The 21,930-nt window shown below is 44.6% G+C and overlaps 1 protein-coding gene across 1 annotated transcript in view; it reads right to left on the bottom strand.

The window, feature by feature from the left end:
• GAS6 (growth arrest specific 6) overlaps window positions 1-21,191 on the bottom strand; it is a 36,573-nt gene extending 15,382 nt beyond the window's left edge. The window contains exons 1-5 of the mRNA XM_031613766.2: window positions 21,026-21,191; window positions 20,707-20,873; window positions 6,125-6,149; window positions 5,294-5,356; window positions 14-136 (exon numbers count right to left, since the gene is read on the bottom strand). Of these exons, the coding sequence (XP_031469626.2) occupies window positions 14-136; window positions 5,294-5,356; window positions 6,125-6,149; window positions 20,707-20,873; window positions 21,026-21,170 (523 nt within the window). The 5' untranslated portion in view covers window positions 21,171-21,191. The remainder of the gene's footprint in view (window positions 1-13; window positions 137-5,293; window positions 5,357-6,124; window positions 6,150-20,706; window positions 20,874-21,025) is intronic.
• Window positions 21,192-21,930: the final 739 nt, after the last annotated feature.

Genomic DNA, 21,930 nt, shown 5'->3' with positions numbered 1-21,930 from the left:
AAACATGCATTACCTTTATCACATGTTTTTCCCTGCCAGCCACGTTTGCATTCACAATAGAAGTCCCCCTTGAGATCTTCACACCTGACAGTCCCTTCTTTGTAACAAGGATCAGGAGAACACTGATTTGGCAAATCTGATTTACAAAAGGAATTAAAAACAAACACAAACACAGAACAAAACAGAATAATGCATTGAGGTCAATGATGAAAGCTCTTATTAAAAATCAAGACATTTAAATAAAACAGAGAATCACTATCAGAAGAACTCGCACCTGAGAAAACTGGAAGCTAATGCCTATTGCTGACATGCCAAATGAGCTGTGCCAGGAATGTGAGGTGAAATTCATTTAATTGCAAAAAGAAGTGAGCTGCTACCCCCCAAATTTGAAGGGGATCTCCTGAAATAACTGTAATTCTACTCTCCTCACGTTTGGAAAAACAGAAAGCAGACAGCAACTAAACATTCAAAAAAGAAGGGTGATCTTTTCATTTACTTTTGGTAATTTAACTGAGGATTTCACCAAGGTTGATAGACTGATTGCTATAAAACATTTTTATCTGATTTTTTTTTTTCCAGAGCTGAGCAATTTATTATCGTTCTATTGTGTAGAATGAAAACAAGTAAGAAACACCAATGAGTTAATGGCATCAGAACTGCAAACCAATCATCTGGTTTGCAGACAATGTTATGCTCCTAGCAGGCCAACACAAAATAAAGTCCTACACTGACTTTTAAGCCAAGTTCCAACAGTCAGCAATGGACGTTCTCCACAGGGCCAAAGAAAGCGGTGCCCATATTCTGGGGAGGATTGAGGGAACAAGTACCAAACTGTTACACAATTGAGTAAAGAAAAGAATTCATAATTACTCTAAAGATGGTGTTGTGCAGAGATAGCTGAACGATGGCACTAAGATTTCCCTATCCTCTCAAAAAACGAATTGGGAGCTCTTCTGTGGTATCTGTTCTAGTAGTGTTGCAGATCAGCAACTTTCTAAGACTGTAAAGGTATTAGCTATTTTCACAACCTTAAGCAGAAGGAGCAGTGCAGGATACGTTAAAAAGGAAGTCTGAAGACATGAACACACGATGTTTGGGCTTCTCTTCTGGTGAGTAGATGTGGAAGTTTTTTGTGCCAGAGAGGGGCTGGCAGCACTACAGAGCAGTGACGACCCAGTCCTTTTGGTGGAGGAGACAGAAGCTGTCATAGCTGCTGCAGCTAGCAGCCTATAGGGGAAGGACTGCTGTCATTAGCAACTCCTTCTACAATCCCACAGTCTTGGCAATGCATCCTTACAACTCAACAGAAACTCATTCAGCCCAGACAAAAGGAAGACTACACAAAAAGTTTTACAAAAGATAAGTTTGCAGCACCTAATTAGCAGCAGCCCACTGCACAGGGCCTAGAACCATGTCTGCTGCTTAGACAAAATATATTGATTTAAATGACAAAGTACAGACATCTGACTCATTCTGCTGTAAAAATTATTAGAGAAACTTCATGAGAAGTGCAATATGCAATCAAAACAATATTTTAGCAGCCTTACACACTTCTTCCTACTGCACTCTTCACCACTGTGCACATGGGCCTTTTGGACTTTTGGGCTGTGTTTTGGCCAGCCGTTAGGGCTGGTGCTATGTTAGGCAGAAAAATAAGGTAAGAAAATAAGCACTAGGGTTGGACTGTGTTCATGTTATATCTGCCAGGAAAAAAACGTCACATTCTTACCATGGGCTGCACTGTACATTCCTCATTAATGCAACCCCCAGTGGACAGCCCCATCTACACTAAACCCTGCAGACACCGAATTACCTGAAGGCTGAAGTTAGCCACACATTAATGTTGCAGTTTATCCAGGTTACTGTGGAGAACTGATTTCTTATTTGCTGCCCATTCTTTATTTATCACAATGTGCAATATAAAAGTGTTTGCCATTCATTTCTCTGTAGCTCATTTAACTCAGTTTCATGATTTCACCCACCTCAACCAAAACACAGCTCCAGACATTCCCTCCCTTCAGGTTCTCCTCCTCTGTAACTAGCACAGCTCCAGTTCCTAGCTGGGGACAATGTCACTGAGCAGATAAGAACTCATCCTGAGCCTCAGCAAAACGCTCTACAGAGGACAAGGGAGGAGAGAACCAGAAGCTGTTCCAGGATGGAATGTGACTAGAATCTTGCCAACTAAATGTGTATTTTCAGTATTTCATCTTGATGCTCAGAAACTAGAGCCTGAGTAACCCTACAGGAAAAGCATACAAACCCAATCTTTAAGAGCCTCAGAAACAATTATCTCCTCAGCACAAACTAGGCCACAATACTTTTCTTCCCCACCACTCTAGCTTTGCAGAATTGAGGCAAAGCCACAGATAAGGTAGAAGATGTGTCACACAAAATACAAGACAGTCATGTGGGCTGCCTCCAGCATGTGCCCTCAGAATATCCCAGGTAAAACCCTGCCCAGAAACGCACCACCAGAAGTAGTGGTTAAGGTGGGGATGAGCCATCACAGAGCAGCTCCTTTTCTTGGTCAGATCAGAATTTGTATATAGTAAATAGAACGGTTTACGGATGGTAAGCCAAGTCTTTTTGAAGCAGCACTAACCAATCCTCCCAGACATGGCAATGTTCTCAGTCACCTGTGTTGGTAGCCAGTACAGGTCAACAGGGCTATCTTGAGCCCCCTCATGCTTCAACAATTTCCCTCAAACTCGATTCTCATGTGTCCTGCAGACCCAGATGAAAATAATACTGTATAATAATAAAATATTTATATCCTATCAAAAGTATGCTGATAGTCTGCTCCTCTTCTCATGAGCATCTGAAAACACAAGACAGTCCTGTGGACTCCTTGTGGCTTCACAGCTATGTAATTCCACCAACTTCACTGAAGTTGATTTACTCCACTGAAAGAGAAAAAAAGAGCTCTTGTTCCCATTAATTTACACATCAGACTTCAGTAAAAGTATTGAAAGTAATAAACAAGTGACACATGTTTGGTTGCTTTGGTTTATGTTTGAAAGCACATATATATCTCATAATTGCAGACAGAATATTGTTGTTTCAATTTCTCAAGTACATGTGGAAACATGACTTTATCTAAGTACAGTCATTGCTGCTTCCAGTTCATAAGTCTGCATGCTGAACTTGTATTTTGATATTAATAAATGGTACAAATTAAAACGTCATTTGGAAAATGCTAGGTTATGAAGATTACGACACTCAACACATAACAAAAATCTTATTGTTTTTTTAAGGTCAGATGTAACTTGGGTTTCCAAAAAATCTTGTAGCATTTTCCAAACTCTTGCAGAATCAAATCCCTAAATCCTAGCTGACCCACAATACCTTCTTTTAGAAAAAAAATCCATCTCAGCAGATCAGAATATAGGTATCTATGTGTAAAGCAAATATCTGTGTGTGAAACAAGCGTCTAAGATCTGACTGCAGTCAGTGGAGATCTAGTCAGTACTGTGGAGTCCATAAAGTGATTCGGCTCACCCTAGAGCAGACACAATTTTGTCAGTGGCATCACTGTACAGGCACTGAATAGAGACTTACTCTTCACTGATTATAACGGGACCTACACACCCAAAGACTGGAAACACCTGCATCTACCTGCCTGAACCTGGAGCTGAACCCTACCTGCAGCACCAATCTAAAGATCCTATGAAAGAAAATATTCAGATGCCCCAGTAAGCTGCCTATTCACTGCCACAATTAAAATGTGTACCTTATTTCCAGCATAAAATAGTCACTCTCCAACTGTTGGGTTATGCAGTGTCCTTGCATGTCAAATTAAAAGAGCCTTCTACTACTTTGTTTTGAGAAGAGAAGGAGACTGTTAAGAAACATCACATTTAAATGTGTCTTGCAGGCACAACCCTGGAGAGCTACATAGCCTTTTGGCAGCATCTAGCAAAAATAAAACATGCTGGAATCAGCTAAGCACAAGGTCTGTCATTTTTCCAAGCGCATTTCAGGCTCCTTTTCCTGTGAATTAACAATGCCTAGCCAAAACTCAGCCACTTAAAAATATTTTAGTATTTTAATGGGGGAAAATACTGTCATTTTATTGCCAAACCACCACATCTCCAGTGGACTGAATCCCTAAAAACAATTACTCAGTTCTTATTTTTCAGAACACAGAAAACATCCTCACCCTTCAGACTTGCCTCACGGATCAGCTATACAGAACCAATGTTCCCAGCTGATGCCACCATTTGCAGCAGCAGCTCCTACTTCCCTGATGTGCTATGCACAGGAGCAAAGGGAAGCACCCAGCCTCATATCCCACGCTGAATTAATCTGCACAGCACACACGTACCATAGGTCTGAGAGTTCCCATTCTGTTGGCTCCAACTTCTGTGACTGATACACGAGGGCACTGCATGAGGACAAGTCTAGACACACCACTTATTAACTTTGGAATTCACTCTTCAGAAAAGAGTGCTTATAAGCATGAAAGCTTGACAAAATCCTGATCCTGCTTTGGTAGCGCTGGTACAAACACAAGACTGATGCAGCTTGGTCACAGTGAAAAACTGAACCGCAGGGATAAAAATGAAAATAAATATATGTGTGCATGGTTTTCTCACCATTTTTGCAGATCTGCTTTCATAGCGTATTAAGAACCCTTAAGAGAATATTGACATGGTATCTTTAGCACTGCTAAACTCAAGAGGGAACTGGAAGGGTCTCATAAATTACTGAAACACCAATCTCTAGTGTTAGCAAGGAGCAAATACCTCTCCCCTTCTATACAGATATCAAATTGACTTCCAAATTGATTTGAAATTTTAAAGGCTGTAAAACCTACAGTATAATCATGTGATGAGTGCAAAGGACTGCCTACACAAAGCTGTCAAAAGTCTGACAAAAGCCTGGGTTTGACTGTAAGCCTTTTTAAGGCGACTTAACAGGGGAAAGCCAAAGTCAGCATTCGAAAGGAAACTAAAGGACAAGCATGGAATACAACCTTATGGTAAACCTTACTACTTGCCCTCTTGCTTTTCACTTCATTCAGACATCAGGAAATTGGTAGGGAATAAATGTTCTCCATCATAAAATATCAAACCACTGAGTGATGAGTGAGAAAAGGCAAAAGGTTCTAAAAGTGAAAAAGCCTCGTTACGTTGCTCAGATTAGACAATCAGTACAGAAGGTCAAGCATAGAAAATAGGATGAACAGTACTAAAATAGTGGTTAAAAATGTAGGTAACTGGGCTGGTTTCATTATTTCAGGGAGCACAAGAGAGCATTTAACTACAATATACAAAACAAAAATGCTTACTATGTACGCATGTAAGGAAATCTGGACTTCTTGTATACGGCGACCCATATTTGTGAATACAAGCTGAAGAAGAGAAAATGAAATTGGTATTATTACAATGATCACATGGCAGCTGTTCAAAGCATGTAAAAACACAGCTAGCCTGCTGATGTTTCATTAAGCAAGGTTTTGGAGGGCGGATGCAAAATCTATGCAATAGTATAATCTTCCAGATGTCTTAGACTTCTTAAGTTCATAAACATTTTTTAGCTTTGATGTAGAGTTATAAGCCATCTGAACAGAATGATCATTTAACCAGACGATACTATGACTCTAAATGTGTATTAGTAGCTACTAAAATCTGGCCTAGTAAATCTCTTTCGAATCTAAAAGACATACAAAGTTTTCTCAAATTGCTGGAATTTATGATTTCAAGTGCTACAGGTTAAACACAAATAGAAAGCAATATGGTGGTACAGCAATGATACAGTCAGTAGAAACAGCCAGTGGACCAATCAGTAAAATTTTAAAATATGGAGATTAACTAATAGCTAAGATAATTTAAAAAGGATGGAAGTGAAAGACTAAATTATTTACCAGTTCTAGAGGCTACAAATAATAAATGCAATATCAACGTTTTAACACACAGAAAACACACAATCTGTGCAAATATGTAAGTATAAAAAAAACCCTTAAAATCACATACGAGTGTAGAGTCAGTCTTAAAATTAGAACCTCATGCTTATTGCAGCCTGGTTTCCATTGCTTTCCTTAGAAGAGCTTCAGATGTGACAAACTCCAGTGTTAGGCACCACATATCAACAAGGTAACAACGTAAAAGCTGCGACTCACCCAAGTATTTCGGGTAAAAATATTCCTGTAGGAGGAAAAAAAAAAAAAGCAAAGATTTATTGAATGATACTTGCTTTTATTCTCATTCTGCTAGTGTTTAACAGCTGCTGATAGTTTGGTGGTCTTGCACAGGAGTTGTTAAACAAGATCCAAACATAAACATCCTCATTTCTTTCATTCATAGCCAGAAGAAACACATGGTCATAGATGCGATCTGTATCACGAGGATAGTGAGGAACATCAGCTCCTGTCTCAGTGCATGGTTGGACGGCTGACCTGCCAATGGTAGTGACTGAGCATTAAGCCACCTTGTTACTGTCTCAGGGGCAAAGCTGCTCACCATAAGGTACAGAGAGGAAGACGGATCTAGAGATGAAAACCAGAGGGCAGGTACAGAACAACTTAAGTCACCCTGTGCCTCCTCAGAGTCCCCCTATTGACTCAGAGCACATGACAGTAGCCACAAAAATAAAAGAGTACATCTTGCTTTTGTAACAGTGAATATCCTACAACTCCAGCAACATCCACTGTCGTGCTGCCCACTGCCTCATGGAAGCTGCCCAAGAAAAGAGTACTGAGAGGTTGCGGGGGGGGAGAAAGACACAAGAGAATGGAGCTGTGTCAGGGGAGGGTCAGGTTGGGGGTTAGAGAAAGGTCCTGCATCAGAAGGCGGTGGGCATGGAACAGGCTGCCAAGGGCAGTCGGCACAGCCCTGAGTGCTGGATTTCAAGGAGTGTAACATCACTCAGACATATGGTCTGAATGTTGGGTAGTGCTGTATGGAGTCAGGAGCTGGACTCAATGATCCTTGTCAGACCCTTCCAACTTGGGATATTCTGTGATTGTGTGATCACAGCTGCTCATTTAGGAGAGGGCCAAATGTATCTCAGAAGTGCTTAATATGGGCAAAAAATGCTTGAAAAGGACTTCCATTGAACTACAACTAGACTGCCAAAGGCTCTCCCACTTTTCTGGCAGTACATGGCCACATGTCATCACTCCCTACTTTGTGTCAGCAAAGTGCAGCCACGTGGCAAGACCAGCACTTTGCTGATCTGACCTTGTGCATTAGAAAATACTCAGCCTGGTGAGACCTTGCCAGCTGCATGATCGCTTGCACCGACACAGTGCATGAGCAGGAAAATGCAGCTGGGCTGCATTAAGGGTAGGAAATTGGTCTAAGCAGATAGTTAAATTGCATTCTTAAAAAAATGTAAAAGTTAATCACTTGAAATCACTTTCCAAGTTCATACTGTATTTTGTGATGTATATATAAGTCACTAATTTGAGAACTGCTGAAGTTGTAAATGAGGCATGTGATTGAGGGAAAACTCATGAATCATATGTATTTAACTTTTCTGGTTAAATTAAATTAAGTATTTCTCAGCTAATCAAGAAATTGTACTCATACTGTAATTCTCTTTTACACAACGTAAGCAATTTCAGTATCACACTGTATTTACAGAGAGATTGGGACAGCAAATGTCATATAATCTACAAAATTAATTTGGATCATGCAATGTGCAAGATTAGAAACTACGTATTTTATTTTCTCCTCGTATTACAGATCTTTGGATAAGATCATGCATATATACAAATGTGTATCAAGAACACTGACAGGCACACACTGTGATTCAGTTCGACCTGGACTGTCTAACGCAATCAATTGATTGTCAAGGTCATATAAACAAAGAGTTTTTCACTGCTGTCATCCTCCAGAAAATAATCAATAATTTCTGGAAAATATGCTCCAGTTACTGAAATGTGCCATGTAAATAAACAGTCTAAATCATGAAAGCCTCAACAAAGAAGCAGCAGAAGCAACTTAGGCTTAGGTTTGGAAAAGACAAGTCAAAAAATAAAGTATATCTACATAGTCTAAATATTCAGATTATTCAGATAAGCATCCGGCTAAACTATAGCCACAAACTGAACTTCAGCCAGCACTCAAAGAGAAAAAGATAGCTGCAAGTGATGAAATATACCACATATATATTTATTATTTCCCCTTCATTCAATATTCATCACAAAAATGTGCAGATGTATTTCACCACCACCACTAGAATAATCCAGACACTGGCAAGAACTACTTTTTTTTTGCATTCACAGGACAAGAATTAGGAGCTTTCGTATGCATGGCTGCCTGCTTAACTGCTTGAAATCAGTGAAAGCAAAGGTGTAAAACAAACAAAACCAACAAAGCATAAAAATGATCAGAAGTTTGTCCAGTTAAAGATTCATCTTGTGTCTAACTTGCACAGGACAGCCATACATGCATTGTTTCCAGTGTGAGTGTGCAATTTCGTAATGCCTTCTCAGACTTCTGTAATGTTTTACTAATCATGAGCACTGAGGGAGATGAAATCCCTCAGCCATGTACAGGTCATGTCTCTGACAGAAGTCTCAGACTCATCTTCCTTCCACCAGAAGACTTCAGTTCTATTCTGATGGTCCAAGAAAAATAGAGAACACTCAATTCTACAATGCCTTGTCAGACTTCGGTGCTGTAATGTCTTAATGACCCGCAGTTGAGGAAGATGAAATCTCTTAGTCCTATACACATCATGTCCCTAACAGAAGTCTCAGATTCATCGTCCCTCCACCAGAACTCTTCAGTTCTGTTTCTCAAATCCAACAAGAATGTCAGGAGAAATGCTCTGAGGCTTGTTAATAAGAAGATTCCTTGCTTCTATTTTGCTGATTTCTCAACTAGTCACCTTAAACTTCAGGCTCACCAACATCACACTATCCAGAAAGCCTCTCAGGATTCCCAGGATCCAAATGCAGGTTAGTTAACTCTGACCACTGTGGTTTCTGTATAGATGCTGACCTCACTGTCAGGTGGTAACATCGCAGCACATACACGAGGAAGACAGAGGTGCTCCAGCCAAGGCCTCAGAGAAGCACCTACCCTCATGAGAAATGGTTTTACAACTCTGCCCCTGACCAGTCCACCAAAATGTACTCTCAGTCCTGCCTCTTGTGACCTCTCTCTCTGCCTGGTTCCCACCTGTCAGCCAGTGTTAACGCGTGCCATCTGTCCACAGTGGTAGTGCCACAGAGGAAGTGCCTCGTGTCTGTAGGCCTCTGCCTTTACAGCCACATGGAAAACATGGCAGTACACCCATCGTCCAGACAGGCTCTTGCAGGCTGGTTGCAGTTCAGCTCAAGAGGCCTTTTCTCCGCAGAGACTTAAGCACTACACCCCCATCCTTGCCATACATGCATGGTATAGAAACACTTTTTGATGCAGTAAACTCAATTATGGATTCCAGCATCCAACAATAATGCAAGACCTAGGCAATTCACAGAATCACAGAATGGCCCGGATTGGAAGGAACCTGAAGGATCATGAATCTCCAACCCCCCTGCCACATGCAGGGCCACCAACCTCCCCTTTTCATACTAGACCAGGCTGCCCAGGGCCCCATCCAATCTGATCTTGAACACCTCCAGGGACGGGGCATCCACAACCTCTCTGGGCAGCCTGTTCCAGCACCTCACCACTCTCTCTGTAAAGAACTTCCCCCTGACATCCAACCTAAATCTTCACTCCCTCAACTTAAAACCATTTCCCTTTGTCCAGCCATTATCTACCCTTTCAAAGGGTTGACTCCCCTCCTGTTTGTAGGCTCCTTTTAGGTACTGAAAGGCTGCAATGAGGTCACCCCACAGCCTTCTTTTCTCCAGGCTGAACAAGCCCAGCTCCCTCAGCCTGTCTTCACAGTGGAGGTGTTCCTGCCTCCTGATCATCTTTGTGGCTCTCTTCTGGACCCTCTCCAACAGCTCTGTCTTTCTTGTACTGGGGGCTCCAGACCTGGACACAGTACTCCAGATGGGGCCTCACAAGTGCACTGCAGGGCTGTGGGGTTAACTGGGCAGAAGTACCATCATCAACTTCCCTGCAAAAGGAAACCTGCAATGTTCCTATGCTCACAACCTCTTTTCAGCTCCACAGCCAAACTCTTGCTTAGCACTGAGATCCAGAAGTTAATGAAATTACACAGGGCATCCATTCGTCCTGCTGCTTTTTTAGAGACAATGGAAGAACACCAAATCAGAACAGCCCTTCCATGAGTCACTATGTATAAATAACCCTTCTGCAAACATAACAATAACCATGTCTACACCAGGAAAATGTTCTCACTATTGCTTAAAGTAATTGGCAGCACTGAGAACCTGAGCCAGAAGGGCCTGCCAGCTGCTTCTGTTTACTTTGTTTGAGCACCAGGTCAAGTAATCCTGCTCAGCGCTGAACCCAACCAACCCCATGTCTGAGACGCGACAGCAGCAGATGAAAATCTACAGCAGGACCGCAGTAGACTGAGGGATCTCGCTGACTTGCATAAGCAGCGGTAATTTCTGAAAAACAGTTTCTTAGTGCAGGCAGGCTACTGTCACTGGCAGCTTCCAGGCTGCTAAGATTACAAAGAATAAAGCAAACAAAAGCTACATCATATTCAGACATTGCAGAGCAGCATGAAAGGGCACAACTCCAATTAATTTTGCCTTCACAGTTCTGTTTATGAGATAAAATTTGCCTTCAGAAATAAAATACAGAATAAAAAGCCCGTATCAGAACACACAGCTCTGTCAGCAAAAAAACCTGTCTTCAGCACAACTGATGCTTCTGTAGGGCCGTATTTGCTGAGTAACTCGTAACAGATGAGCTTGTCATCTGTTGCCTCAGTGCAGCGACAACTCCCACATCATGCCCTTTTCTCATCTCCATCTACTGACTCCTTTTTTCTCCTTTCAGGACTGTCTGCCTAGGGCACGGCGTGACCTCCTTGTTTATAAATGCACTTCATGTTTCCACTCTGCAGGCCTGCAGAGCAATGGCACTACTAACCATAATTGGCTGCAAGTTACTGTTTGACTTGGGTGTGTATTTACAACAACTGTTGTTTAACTGTACAGCTTGGGAATGCAAATTTCATTAATGCTGAAGAGCACTCTGCACTGCTTTTTAAACTGGGCCCTAGGCTTGCGTTGCACAGCAAATCTCATGCTAAATGACTGGGTCTCCCTCCCATACCATGTAATTGAACAGTCCTGCAATTCAGAACTTTAACTCAATAGAAACTATAGGCATAGAAGTTAAGCTTCAGTCAATGCCATATGACTTGTGAAATCTTTCCTCCTTGAGGAGCTCTATGCTTAGCCAGGTCAGTTTTCTTCCTATCTTGCTCTGGAACAACGTGCATTCTCCATGCAAAGAGCAAACTTGTCACAAGTGAGGAGTTCAGATAACCAGGCCTCAGATAACACTGGCAGTTGTGGTTCAATTGTCACTTAAAGACTTCAAGCAAATTCAGGGAAACTGGATCTGACAAAACACCTCACGTAAGTAAAAAACTATCTCTACTTAACATCCTATATTGTGTCACTGCTCTCCTGTTATTTAAGTCATTTAAAATAGAACAGATTATACATCCCAGTGAATGTGACTTAAATGCTTGTGATGTCTCCTACAGGTTCTGCAGTATTTTATCCACTGAAGACAAAATTGTACTTTTCCCCTTTATTGTACTCTGACTATACTGTAAGTTGTCTCTTAGGATTCTGCTTAAGCGCAGCTCTCAGCAGCAATGTTTGGTCACTTTAAGGCACCACCACATTCTGCCAGTGTGGATGGGCAAGCAGGAATGGGGAAGTACATCTGAGACAACGCCAGGCTCTTGTGACAGAATCCGACCTTACACTTCCCTGTTCATAGCTTTAATAACTAAGTAACTTTTGCATTTTTGTTCCTGCCCCACAAATTTTCTGGAACTGAGCTAGGACTTGCTGTTCCAGGAAGCAGCCAAATGCAGCAGCTCTCCAGATGCACGTGACTTTGTACAGTGCAACTATCACAGGTTCTCCTTTTATCTCTTTATTTATGCACCCCATTGGCCATTAGCATAAAATGATGCAGAGCAAAGACAACAGCAACACTCGCCTCTTTTCCTGGGTATCCACCTTGTTTTGCAACTTTACTCTTCCTCTTGGTTCCACTGCTCAAAAGAACGGGAAAAAAACCCCACACAACAGATAAAAAAACTTCCCAACACTTGTTGTGCATGCATGAAGAGCCTCTAGAACAGCTAGTCACAACAAAATAGTGATGAAGGTACAAATATGGAAGGTAGACATGCCAAAGAACTTCAGTCTCATTCTTCATAGCTTGGTTCTTCATTCATTACTTCAGCAGCATGTGCTGTGATGATCTTTTCGCTTCTTCTCAGCACATGGCCTTCCATTCCTGAAAACACGCTATCCTTTCCAGTGTGATGGTACAGCACTTTGTGGGGTGAATTGGACTGTAGAACCAACCCAGCCACAAAATTTTTCTTTTTCCCTCCAGATTACTTTCCTTCAGATCAGTTCTTCAAATTAGTCCATGCAGTCACACAAGCTGCTGTGCAGGGAGGGCGAACAGAATGGCCAGAGGCAATGGGCTTAAACCAACTAGATCAGCTGAGCTCCCAAATGTGAATGCAAAGTTGCTGAAATGTGAATGGAAGAGAAGAGAGTTGGGAGAATCCCTTCCCACTCTTTGCCACTGGATCTGCTTTCAAATTGCCACAGTTTGAGTCATTTAGCAGTTGCTGAATTACTTCACTATGAAATGAACTATGAGGTAATGAACATTTTTACTGCTGCTTCTGTAGCTGTCTTGCCACAAGACATCCACCTCTTCCCAACCGAGCTCTGTGTCCTGCAGCCTCCAGAGCAGCCATGCTACCCACATCTCCCTTGCTTCTGGTGCTGGCTCCATCCTTGTTCTTCATACCTACTGGAAAGCAATTGCTCGTAATCCATTAAGTTCATCTAGAGCTTGGAGTGCACATGAACCACAACTGCCAATACATACACATTTAGTGTTTCCCATACCTGATCCTCAAGCATCTGTACTAACACGATCTGTATTAATTGTCAGTAGGCTATTCCTCTTTTTTTTTTTTTTTTTTAAATTTAGAAAGAAAACAAAATGAGCCCATAACTACAACACTGTTTTCTTCATTTATTTAAGTGGCTTTCTTCCCCTCTCATTAAAACCTACTGTATTCTGCTAAAAAAACCTCCAACTTAAACTAACGTTGTCTGTTTTTTCCATTATCGTCCTCCTTGCCCCAAATCTGTATAATCCCCTGCTTCAATTTGCCGTTCTTAGCACCTTTTTCCATTCTAGCTTTAAACAACCCCTTGGTGTAATATCAGCCACTTTTATTCTCTCTCCCTAGCTCCTCGCCTCATGGTTTACTGAAATGTGGAATGCTTCCATGATGGGCTGCATCAGTATTTCCAGCTCTATTCTGAAAACCTGGGCTTAATTCACATGAGTGGAAACAGATAAGGACCAGGCAGCCTGAACAGATAAGGACCAGGCAGCCTGACTCCTGCAGAGCTGATGGAAGTTTGTCTGCTTTAACCAGCAGCAAACCTGTCTCACCCTTCTCAATAACTTCCGATAATGCAGCATGTAGCTAATGAATGTGCAAGCTGCCTTCTAGGGCAGGTTTGAGTATTTCTGTCATCCTCCTGCTACTGAAGTCCACTACCTCAAGCAGATGGCAGTCCATACTGCCAAGTATACAGACGCATCCTGCACCACTGTCCCCATCCAAGCAGACCTACTGGAGTTTGGTGCAATTCTCTCCCATTCTAGAAGGAGAAGAAAGAAAGGGAAAGGAGAACCTGGTGAACGTTCAGATCTCACCACAACAGAGAGCTGGGATTCTTCATATCACTGTAGCATAAAGCTCAACAGTCAAAATTCTTAACTTCCTTCTGTCCTTCAAGACATTTCTGGACAAAAGTCTAGATCTCCTCCTAAAATTTCTTTCTTGAAATCTATTAAGCAGGTAGCACTGTGCCTGGAAAGACATTCTTCCATATATCGAATCCAAGCAGATCAACTGATCAGCGAGGAGTTCTCTGGTAACTCTCTCCATCTCTTAGATAAATTCTATACCAGTAAGAACAAATATAAAAATTTATACCAGCTCTTCCTGAACACTGCCAAAATGCCACAGCAAATCAATGCATTGAGAAGAATTTTCTCTGCAAATAAAACCAGATTTTTGCCTGGATTTAGAGAGGAATATTCTACACAGGAATGATGACATATCTATTACTGAATTACTCAAAGAAGTTTTACACTGCTTAACTTTCCCACTTAATTCTTGTCCTACATGCCTTCATACTTTTGCTATTAGTATTTACAAATGTGCATCTATCTTTGATATTCTTAGAAATAAATATTATCTGTCACTCATTCTTCCTAAAAGTCCAGAGTGAAGTTTGGACTGTAGCGCATGCAAGCACATCTATGTTACTGTGATCATGTTATGTAAGAGAGCAAATACAGAAATAAAAACAATGACTCGGCAACATTATGAAAACCTACCAAACTGACTGCTGTCATACCCTACACATTGCTTCATCTGTATTTCAGATTCTTGCTAAACCCAGCCTAGAAGAAAGAATGCTGGCATTGCTAGATGTTCTGTTAGGCTCAGCAGTTTTCAAGCCATGAAAGCAAAACTCCCCAAGTACCCTGGTGCAGTCACTGCTGACCTTGCTGTCAGCAGGGTCTTGGACAAGACACCTCCCACATACCTTCCAGCCCAAGTTATTCTGCAGTTCTGTGCCATGTGTATCCCTTCAGAGAATCATTAAGTTGGAAAAGTCCACTAAGACTATTTAGTCCAACCCCAACCCATCTTCACCATGCCCACTAACCATGTTCTTCAGTGCCACATCCACACATTTTTTTAACACCTCCGGGGACAGCGGCTCCACCACCTCCCTGTTGCAGTTCTTCAACAGCAACAACAGCAAACACAACGAGCAGCAACAAACAGATGCTGTACTGATAAACTGTGGTCCAAAATGATGAGGCTTCACACCTTCAATGTGTTGAGCCTTTCCCTGCACAAGAAACCTGCTTTGCTGTGTTTACTTTCCAAAGTTTCCAAGAACACCAGCAGCCACGTTACCTTTTGCCCTCAATTTTACATGCTTGGATAGCCACATTTTTAGAATGGGTCAACCAAATTCCAGAGCAGTTTATCAGTCAGTTAACAAGCTGTAGTACCTTGACTGCATACCAAGGTCAAATATTTCTGCAGCAAAGCTTTTTATAAGGCCTCATCAACATCTGAAAGGAGATAACATTCTTATCTGGATATCTTATCCAAAATATTCTGCAACTTCACCCATCCATCACTCTTTGCATATCTTTCCAATAGATTCCATTTACAAACATAATGCACTGCATTTCAGTTCACAACTCACAAGAATATGCTTTCCACCCTTATTTTCTCCCACCCTTATTTTTTCCCATCATTTTCATTTTCCTGCTTGGTATCTCTAGCCTAACTGAAACTGTAACACAAAATCCTTCCTAGAATTCTTCAGTAACATCTAAGGATGTTATCACCAGCTCCATGAAAAAAAGGCTGCAAGATGCATTAACCTGGGCTCGCACTTGTTTTTACCATGTATAGTCATACAAATTGCACAGACCAAGTTTTGTTCTGCCTCCTAAAAAAACCTCACAATCTAAAAATGTTTCAATTGATCTTCCTTCCTCCAGTCTGGGCAAGCCGATATTTATATTTTCCGTGGCTTAAAAGACAAAAGCTGTGCTGGCCTGCAAATGGATGGCTTTTTGGCCCTACCTAATACACTATTATTAGCAGTTGATGTAAGTAATGGCACATGTGGCAACACCCGCACGCAGGTCACAGGGAAAGCCAATGTTCTGCAGACTGCTTGCAGTTTCTTTGAAAAGCTGATCTGATCACTGAAACAGTGAAGGCCTGATGTAGAACAAGTGTGCACTGTTACAGGAATATGCAATTCCATTGCTGTTTACTGCCTGGTCCAGTAAATGGTTATCTTTCCGTAACATTACTCTTAGCTGGATGTTTCCATTGCCTGGATCCATTGGTTGGGAAGTATTAAGGAAGCTATATAACAACCTTGCTCCATCTCATCTTAACATCTGGAACTGTCTGATTGAACCATTTAATGTAATTTCACATCTCAGCTTTAAGTTGTAGGTCTCTGTGATGGGTTGACCCTGGTAGGCAGCCAAGCACCATGCAGCCACCCATATGGCCTGTCAGCAATAGGACAGGGAGAAAGGAAAGGAAGAGCAGAAGCAAGAAACATTGTGGGTCAAGGTAAAAAGTGCTTAATAAGCAAAAGAGAAGTGGAACAAGAGAGAGAAAGAAAGCAAAGCAAGTTATGGAAAGGCAGCCACTCACCACCAGGTTGACTGATGTCCAGCTGGATGCCAAGCAAAAGATGTCCAACTAATCCCCACTCCTCTCCCTTTTTACTGCCGAGCATGTTGCTACACAGCATGGAATTGCTCTTTGGTTGGTTTAGGTCACCAGCCTGGCTTCCTGCAAACCCTCAGCCTGTTCACTGGGCTGGGAAAGGCGAGATGCAGAGCAAGCTTTGACTAATCACTAATGAACCTTCAACCATCATGGCTGCAAGACACTGCCCACCAGCACAGAGAGCACCCATGGGGCTAGATTCATGCTCTTCTGGAATTTTATGGCATAAAACTGGGGAGATGTGGACAGACCTGACAGTGCATACAAGCAATGCACAGATATGTTCCCTATGAATGGCCTACCATGGGATCCCCGCAGGACTAAGGAAGGCAAGAATCATAACGGTTGGAAAAGACCTCTCAGATCATGTAGTCCAACCACCAGCCCATACCCACCATGTCCACTGACCATGTACCTCAGTGCCACATCCCCACAGTTCTTGTGGACAACTCCAGGGACAGTGACTCCATCACCTCTCTGGGCAGCCTGTGCCAATGTATCACCACTCTTTCTGAGAAGAAATTTTTCCTAATATCCAACCTAAAGAAGTAACTTGTGCAGCTTTTTCTTTCTGACATGACCTACGCAGTTAGCCTCTGTGACCACATTCAGCCTTCAGAGACAAACATTTCAGTCTTCCAACATGCAAGAAATCATCAGCTGTCAACAGTAATCAGTACATTTCCCCAGTCACTAAGAAGTCTTCATTCTACCAAATATGCCAAAGTTTGGCAGCAGTTTCTGCAACTCACAAACTGCTAGGCAGTGTTTGTTGAACAGTATTCACCTTTCCCCAGCCAGCTCTCTCTCAGCTAGTTTCCTTCTCCTGTCAGCCAACAGGACTGGGTATAAATGCAGCACCAGGGAGATGGCAGTACAATTAAAGAGATACCTCCGCTACCTCAGGTGTGTAGCAAGAAAATGTAACAAGATTAAGCCACACAGAAAGGCAGGTGAGGAAAATATTCTGCTCATCACATCCATAGGTGCTGCCAGAAGTCATCTATGCCTTACAAACAACTGGTGGCTTCAAGTGTTTGCAGTAGTAACAGCTCATACGTATGACTCCAAGCTTTGTGCATGTGCTGCCTTGTGCCATATTCTGGTTGGAAAAGATAGGGAAAGCCATAAATCAGGTGCCATGGCTGCTTCTCAGCCAAATTCAAGCAATGTGGCAGTAAGGAGCAAGGACACACTGCCCAGAGCAAGTAAACTCACAGTCCTTGGGCGCTCTGAGTCAGAACAGTGGCCAGGAAGTTTTACATGATAAAATAAAGCGTTTTGCTGCAGAATCACAGAATTGTAGGGATCGCAAGGGACCTCCGGAGATCAAGTCCAACTCTCCTGCTAAAGCAGGTTCCCTACAGTAACAGGAAACATAGGAAAGCATCCAGGTGGGTTTTGAGTATTTCTGGAGAAGGAGACTCCACAGCCTCTCTAGGCAGCCTGTTCTTGTGCTGTCACCTTCAAAGAAGCTATTTCTCATGTTCAGATGGAATTGTGTTCCAGTTTATGCCCCTTGCTCTTTGTCCTATCATCAGGCACCAACAAAAAGAGCCTGGCCCCATCCTCTTGACTCCTGCTCTTCAGATATTTATAAGCTCTTCCCCGTGCTGAACATCCCCAGGTCTCTCAGCCTTTCCTCATATGGGAGATGCTCCAGGCCTCTAATAATCTTTACGGCTCTCCAGTGGACTTTCTCCAGCAGTTTGCTGTCCTTCTTGAACTGAAGAGCCCAGAACTGGACACAGTGTTCCAGATGTGGCCTCACCAGGGCAGAGTAGAGGGGAAGGATCACCTCCCTCAGCCTGCTGGCCACATTCTTTGTATACATCCCAGGATGCCACTGGCTTCTTGGCCACCAGGACACACTGTTGGCTCATGGCCAACCTGCTGCCCACCAGCACATCCAGGTCCTTCACCAGAGAGTTCTTTTCCATCAGGTCAGCCCCCAACCTGTACTGATGCATGCAGTTATTCCTCCCCAGGTATAGGACTCTACACTTGCTCTTGCTGAACTTCTTTCAGTTCCTTTCCACCCAACTCAGCAGCCTGTCCAGGTTTGGTTGAATTACAGCACAGTCTTCTGGTGCATTAGCCTCTCCCCTTGCTGAGGGTGCACTCTATCCTTTTATCCAGATTACTGACAAAGTATGTGTTATATCAGCAAGGGGGCACAGGTACTAGGAGCTCACTCAGCCTCAGTGGTATTTCTTCAGAGGTTTCCCAAACTAGTCTTAGCAGCAGTAGTAAAGGGAACACCAAAAAAAAAAAAAAAAATTGAAATACTTTGCAATGACAGAAAGATTTGTTTGCCCTATGGAACATATACCTAAATGGTGTGATTGGCTCTTATGTTGCACACTGAAAGAATTTAAACTCAAATGATTTCACTCTTTTCATTAGCAAGAGAACATAGGGAGAACCCTATGTTTTTTTCAGTACACAATATAAATACCAAATATTGATTCAAACACATCTACACAGCCCACCACCCATAGCAGATAGCAGAGCTGCTCACCTTGGGTTACCTCACTACAAATTCCATTTGCAAGATTCCTCCTGCACTCGCTACTCTGTAGTGAATACTTATTCTAAGCTTGTGGATATCACCTGGAATATGGAAATAGCAGTGCGAGCCACTCTCTTACATTGGATATTACAGAGAATCACAAGGGTTGGACAGGACCTGAAGAGATCGTTGAGTCCAACCCTCCTGGTAAAGCAGGATCCTTACAGAAGGTTGCACAGGTCTGGCGGGGTCTTGAACATCTCCACAGGAGACTCCACAACCTCTCAGGGCAATCTGTTCCAGCACTCCATCACCCTTACCATAAAGCAGGTCTTCCACATGTTTGTACAGAACTTCCTACATTCAAGTTTTAGGTCATTGCTTCTTGTCCTGTTGCTACGAACCACCAAAAAGAGCCTGGCCTCATCCATTTGCATCCCACCTCCCTTCAGATATTTATAAACATTAATCAGACCCCTTCCCTCAGTCTTCTTTTCCCCAGGCAGAACAGACCCAGGTTATTCAGCCTTTCCACATAAAGGAGATGCTCCAGGCCCTTTATGATCTTTGTGGGCCTCTGCTGGACTCCTTCTGGGAGGTCCCTGTCTTTTTTGAACTGGGAAGCCCAGAACTGGACACAGTGTTCTCAACGTGGCCTCGCCAGGGCAGAGAGGGAGGATCACCTCCCTCAACTCCCTGGCCTTGCTCTTTTTAATGCACCCCAGCTGCAGGCACAAGCTGCCGATGAGATGCACACAGAACTGATGCGCCACTAAACACTGCCTGGGCAGCAGCTCTGTATTAAGCTCTAAATTAAAACTTGGCAGAAAGCAAAGCCAACCTCTCTGCTGCCCTTAACGCTGCTTTGTAACAACAGCCAGCGCCTGACGGAGCGCACATGTCAAGGCTTGTCCCAAGGAGACACAGAATAGCTCCTCTGTCCCTCCCTCGCCTCTGGTGCATGTGCTGTGTACAAACACACCTACGCATGCACACACACATACACGCTCCCTATCTCCTCGAAGCACCGAGCAATTAGCTGGAACACACCGTGCAGCGCTGGCCTGAGAAAAACACCTCCTGCTGCTACTCGCTGCCAGATCAGCTCTGCAACGGGAGCGGCCGCTTCCAAGCAGCGTGGAGAGGAAGGAATGGAGCAGGCGAACCAAGCTCTGCAAAGCAGCAGAGCCGCATGCACGCGTTGTGCAGTGAGAGGATGGCAGACGTGACAGCCTGCAACAGGGAGCCCAAGGTCAGCCTTTCATGCTGGGTGCTTCTAGCCGCACCTGGCTGGGGGAGCGTAGCAGCAGCAGGCGCCGACAGGCGTGCCTCCATAGTGACAGCTCCTGAACCTGCCTGCTCCGAAACGCTCACTCAGCTGAAGCTGACAAGGGAGCGTCAGCGTGTGTTCATCAGAAACCTCAGCTCTGCCTCCCCGCTGGGCGAGGGGCCCTCAGCACAGCCGGCGGGAGGGCAGCGAGGTGTCCGGGAGGCACCGCGTCACCTTGCAGCGCACTCGCGGCAGGGCGGCGCGGTGCCCTTCCCTGAGCCAGCATCTCGCCGGCACGCCCTGCCCAAGTACCCGCAGCATCCTCCTCACGGGGGCACTTCCAGCGGCCCCGGCAGTGGGTGCTGGTTGTGCCACGGGGCTCCCAGCCTCTTCCCAGCGCTTCGTCCTCCTCCCACTGCATCCCCACCGGGAGGAGACCCGCCACCTGCGCGCTCCTTACCGTTTCGGGGTCGTTCTCGAAGACCTCCCGGGCCTCCTCTTTGCTGCAGTGCTCCTCCACGCACTCTCTCTCCAGGTGCCCTTGCTTGGTCTCTTCGAAGATCTGGTACGCTCGCCGCTGCCTCTGCCGCAGGAACTGGGCAGCCTCCGGGGCGCGCAGCAGCACGGCTGGGCCAGACGGCGGGAGGAAGAACGGCAGAGGCAGCGATGAGCGGCCGAGCTCGGTAGCGGCGCAGCCCCGCGCCCGGCCGCCCCCCGCCGCCGCCTCCCATGGAGATGCCGCGCCCGGCGCCGGGTTCCCGGTCCGGTTCGGTACTCACCCTGCGAGCAGTCCGCCGCCAGCAGCGCCAGCAGCAGGGCGGCCCCGAGGGGCTGCGGCATGGTGCGGCGGAGCGGAGCGGAGCGACGCGGGGCGGGCGTGGAGCGAGGAGCCTGACGAGCCCGCCGGGGGAGCCGCTCGCCCATCCCACCCAATGGCTCCCGGCCGCCGCGGGCGGGACACACCTCGCGGCGGAGCACCGGGCTCGGCCGCACGCCCCCTGCCCGCCCCCAGCCGCCCACCTGCCTGCGGGGCTGCCCCCGCGTGGGGAGGGCCGTGTGACCGCGTGAAAGGGCTTTTCCCCCGCGTCCCAGCGTGTTTTGTTCGCCGCTAATGTTGCAGTTTTACAGTCGGCTCCTAAAGAAAGAGGTTGGCACGATCCGTACCGCTATGTCATTCGCCGCTACGCTAACCGCTCTCCATCCGCGGTCACACGGCACACGTCCTGCGTAGGAAACCTATTGCAAAAGTCTGGACTGGATGATCTCCAGAGGTCCCTTCCAACCCTTATGATTCCGTGAAACCCCATTAACTGCCCCTCAGTGCCACATCTATTTATTGAATTGATCCCAGAGCTGTGGGTCAGAGCTCCCAACTGCACCTGGAGTCCACCAAGGTTTATTGCTACTGTTTTCAGCAGACAAGTGAACGTGACAGATCATAGGATGTCATTTCTTTTGCTATACCTAACAGATGCTTGTATATCCACAATAATCTATAGCATGTACATTGTAACTAATGTAAACAATACTTATTACATATATATCAGGTTGGATATTAGGAAGCATTTCTTCTCAGGAGTGGTGATGCAGTAGCACAGGCTGCCCAAGGAGGGGATGCAGTCACCAACCCTGGAGGTGTTGAAGAACCTCGTGGATGTGGCAGTGAGGGATATGGTCAGTGGGC

This window comes from Phasianus colchicus, chromosome 1 (assembly GCF_987193195.1).
Source record: "Phasianus colchicus chromosome 1, bPhaCol1.hap1.1, whole genome shotgun sequence".
NCBI classification, from domain to species: domain Eukaryota; kingdom Metazoa; phylum Chordata; class Aves; order Galliformes; family Phasianidae; genus Phasianus; species Phasianus colchicus.
The sequence above is the reverse complement of the archived record's forward strand: the minus strand, read 5'-3'. Positions and strand labels throughout refer to the sequence as shown.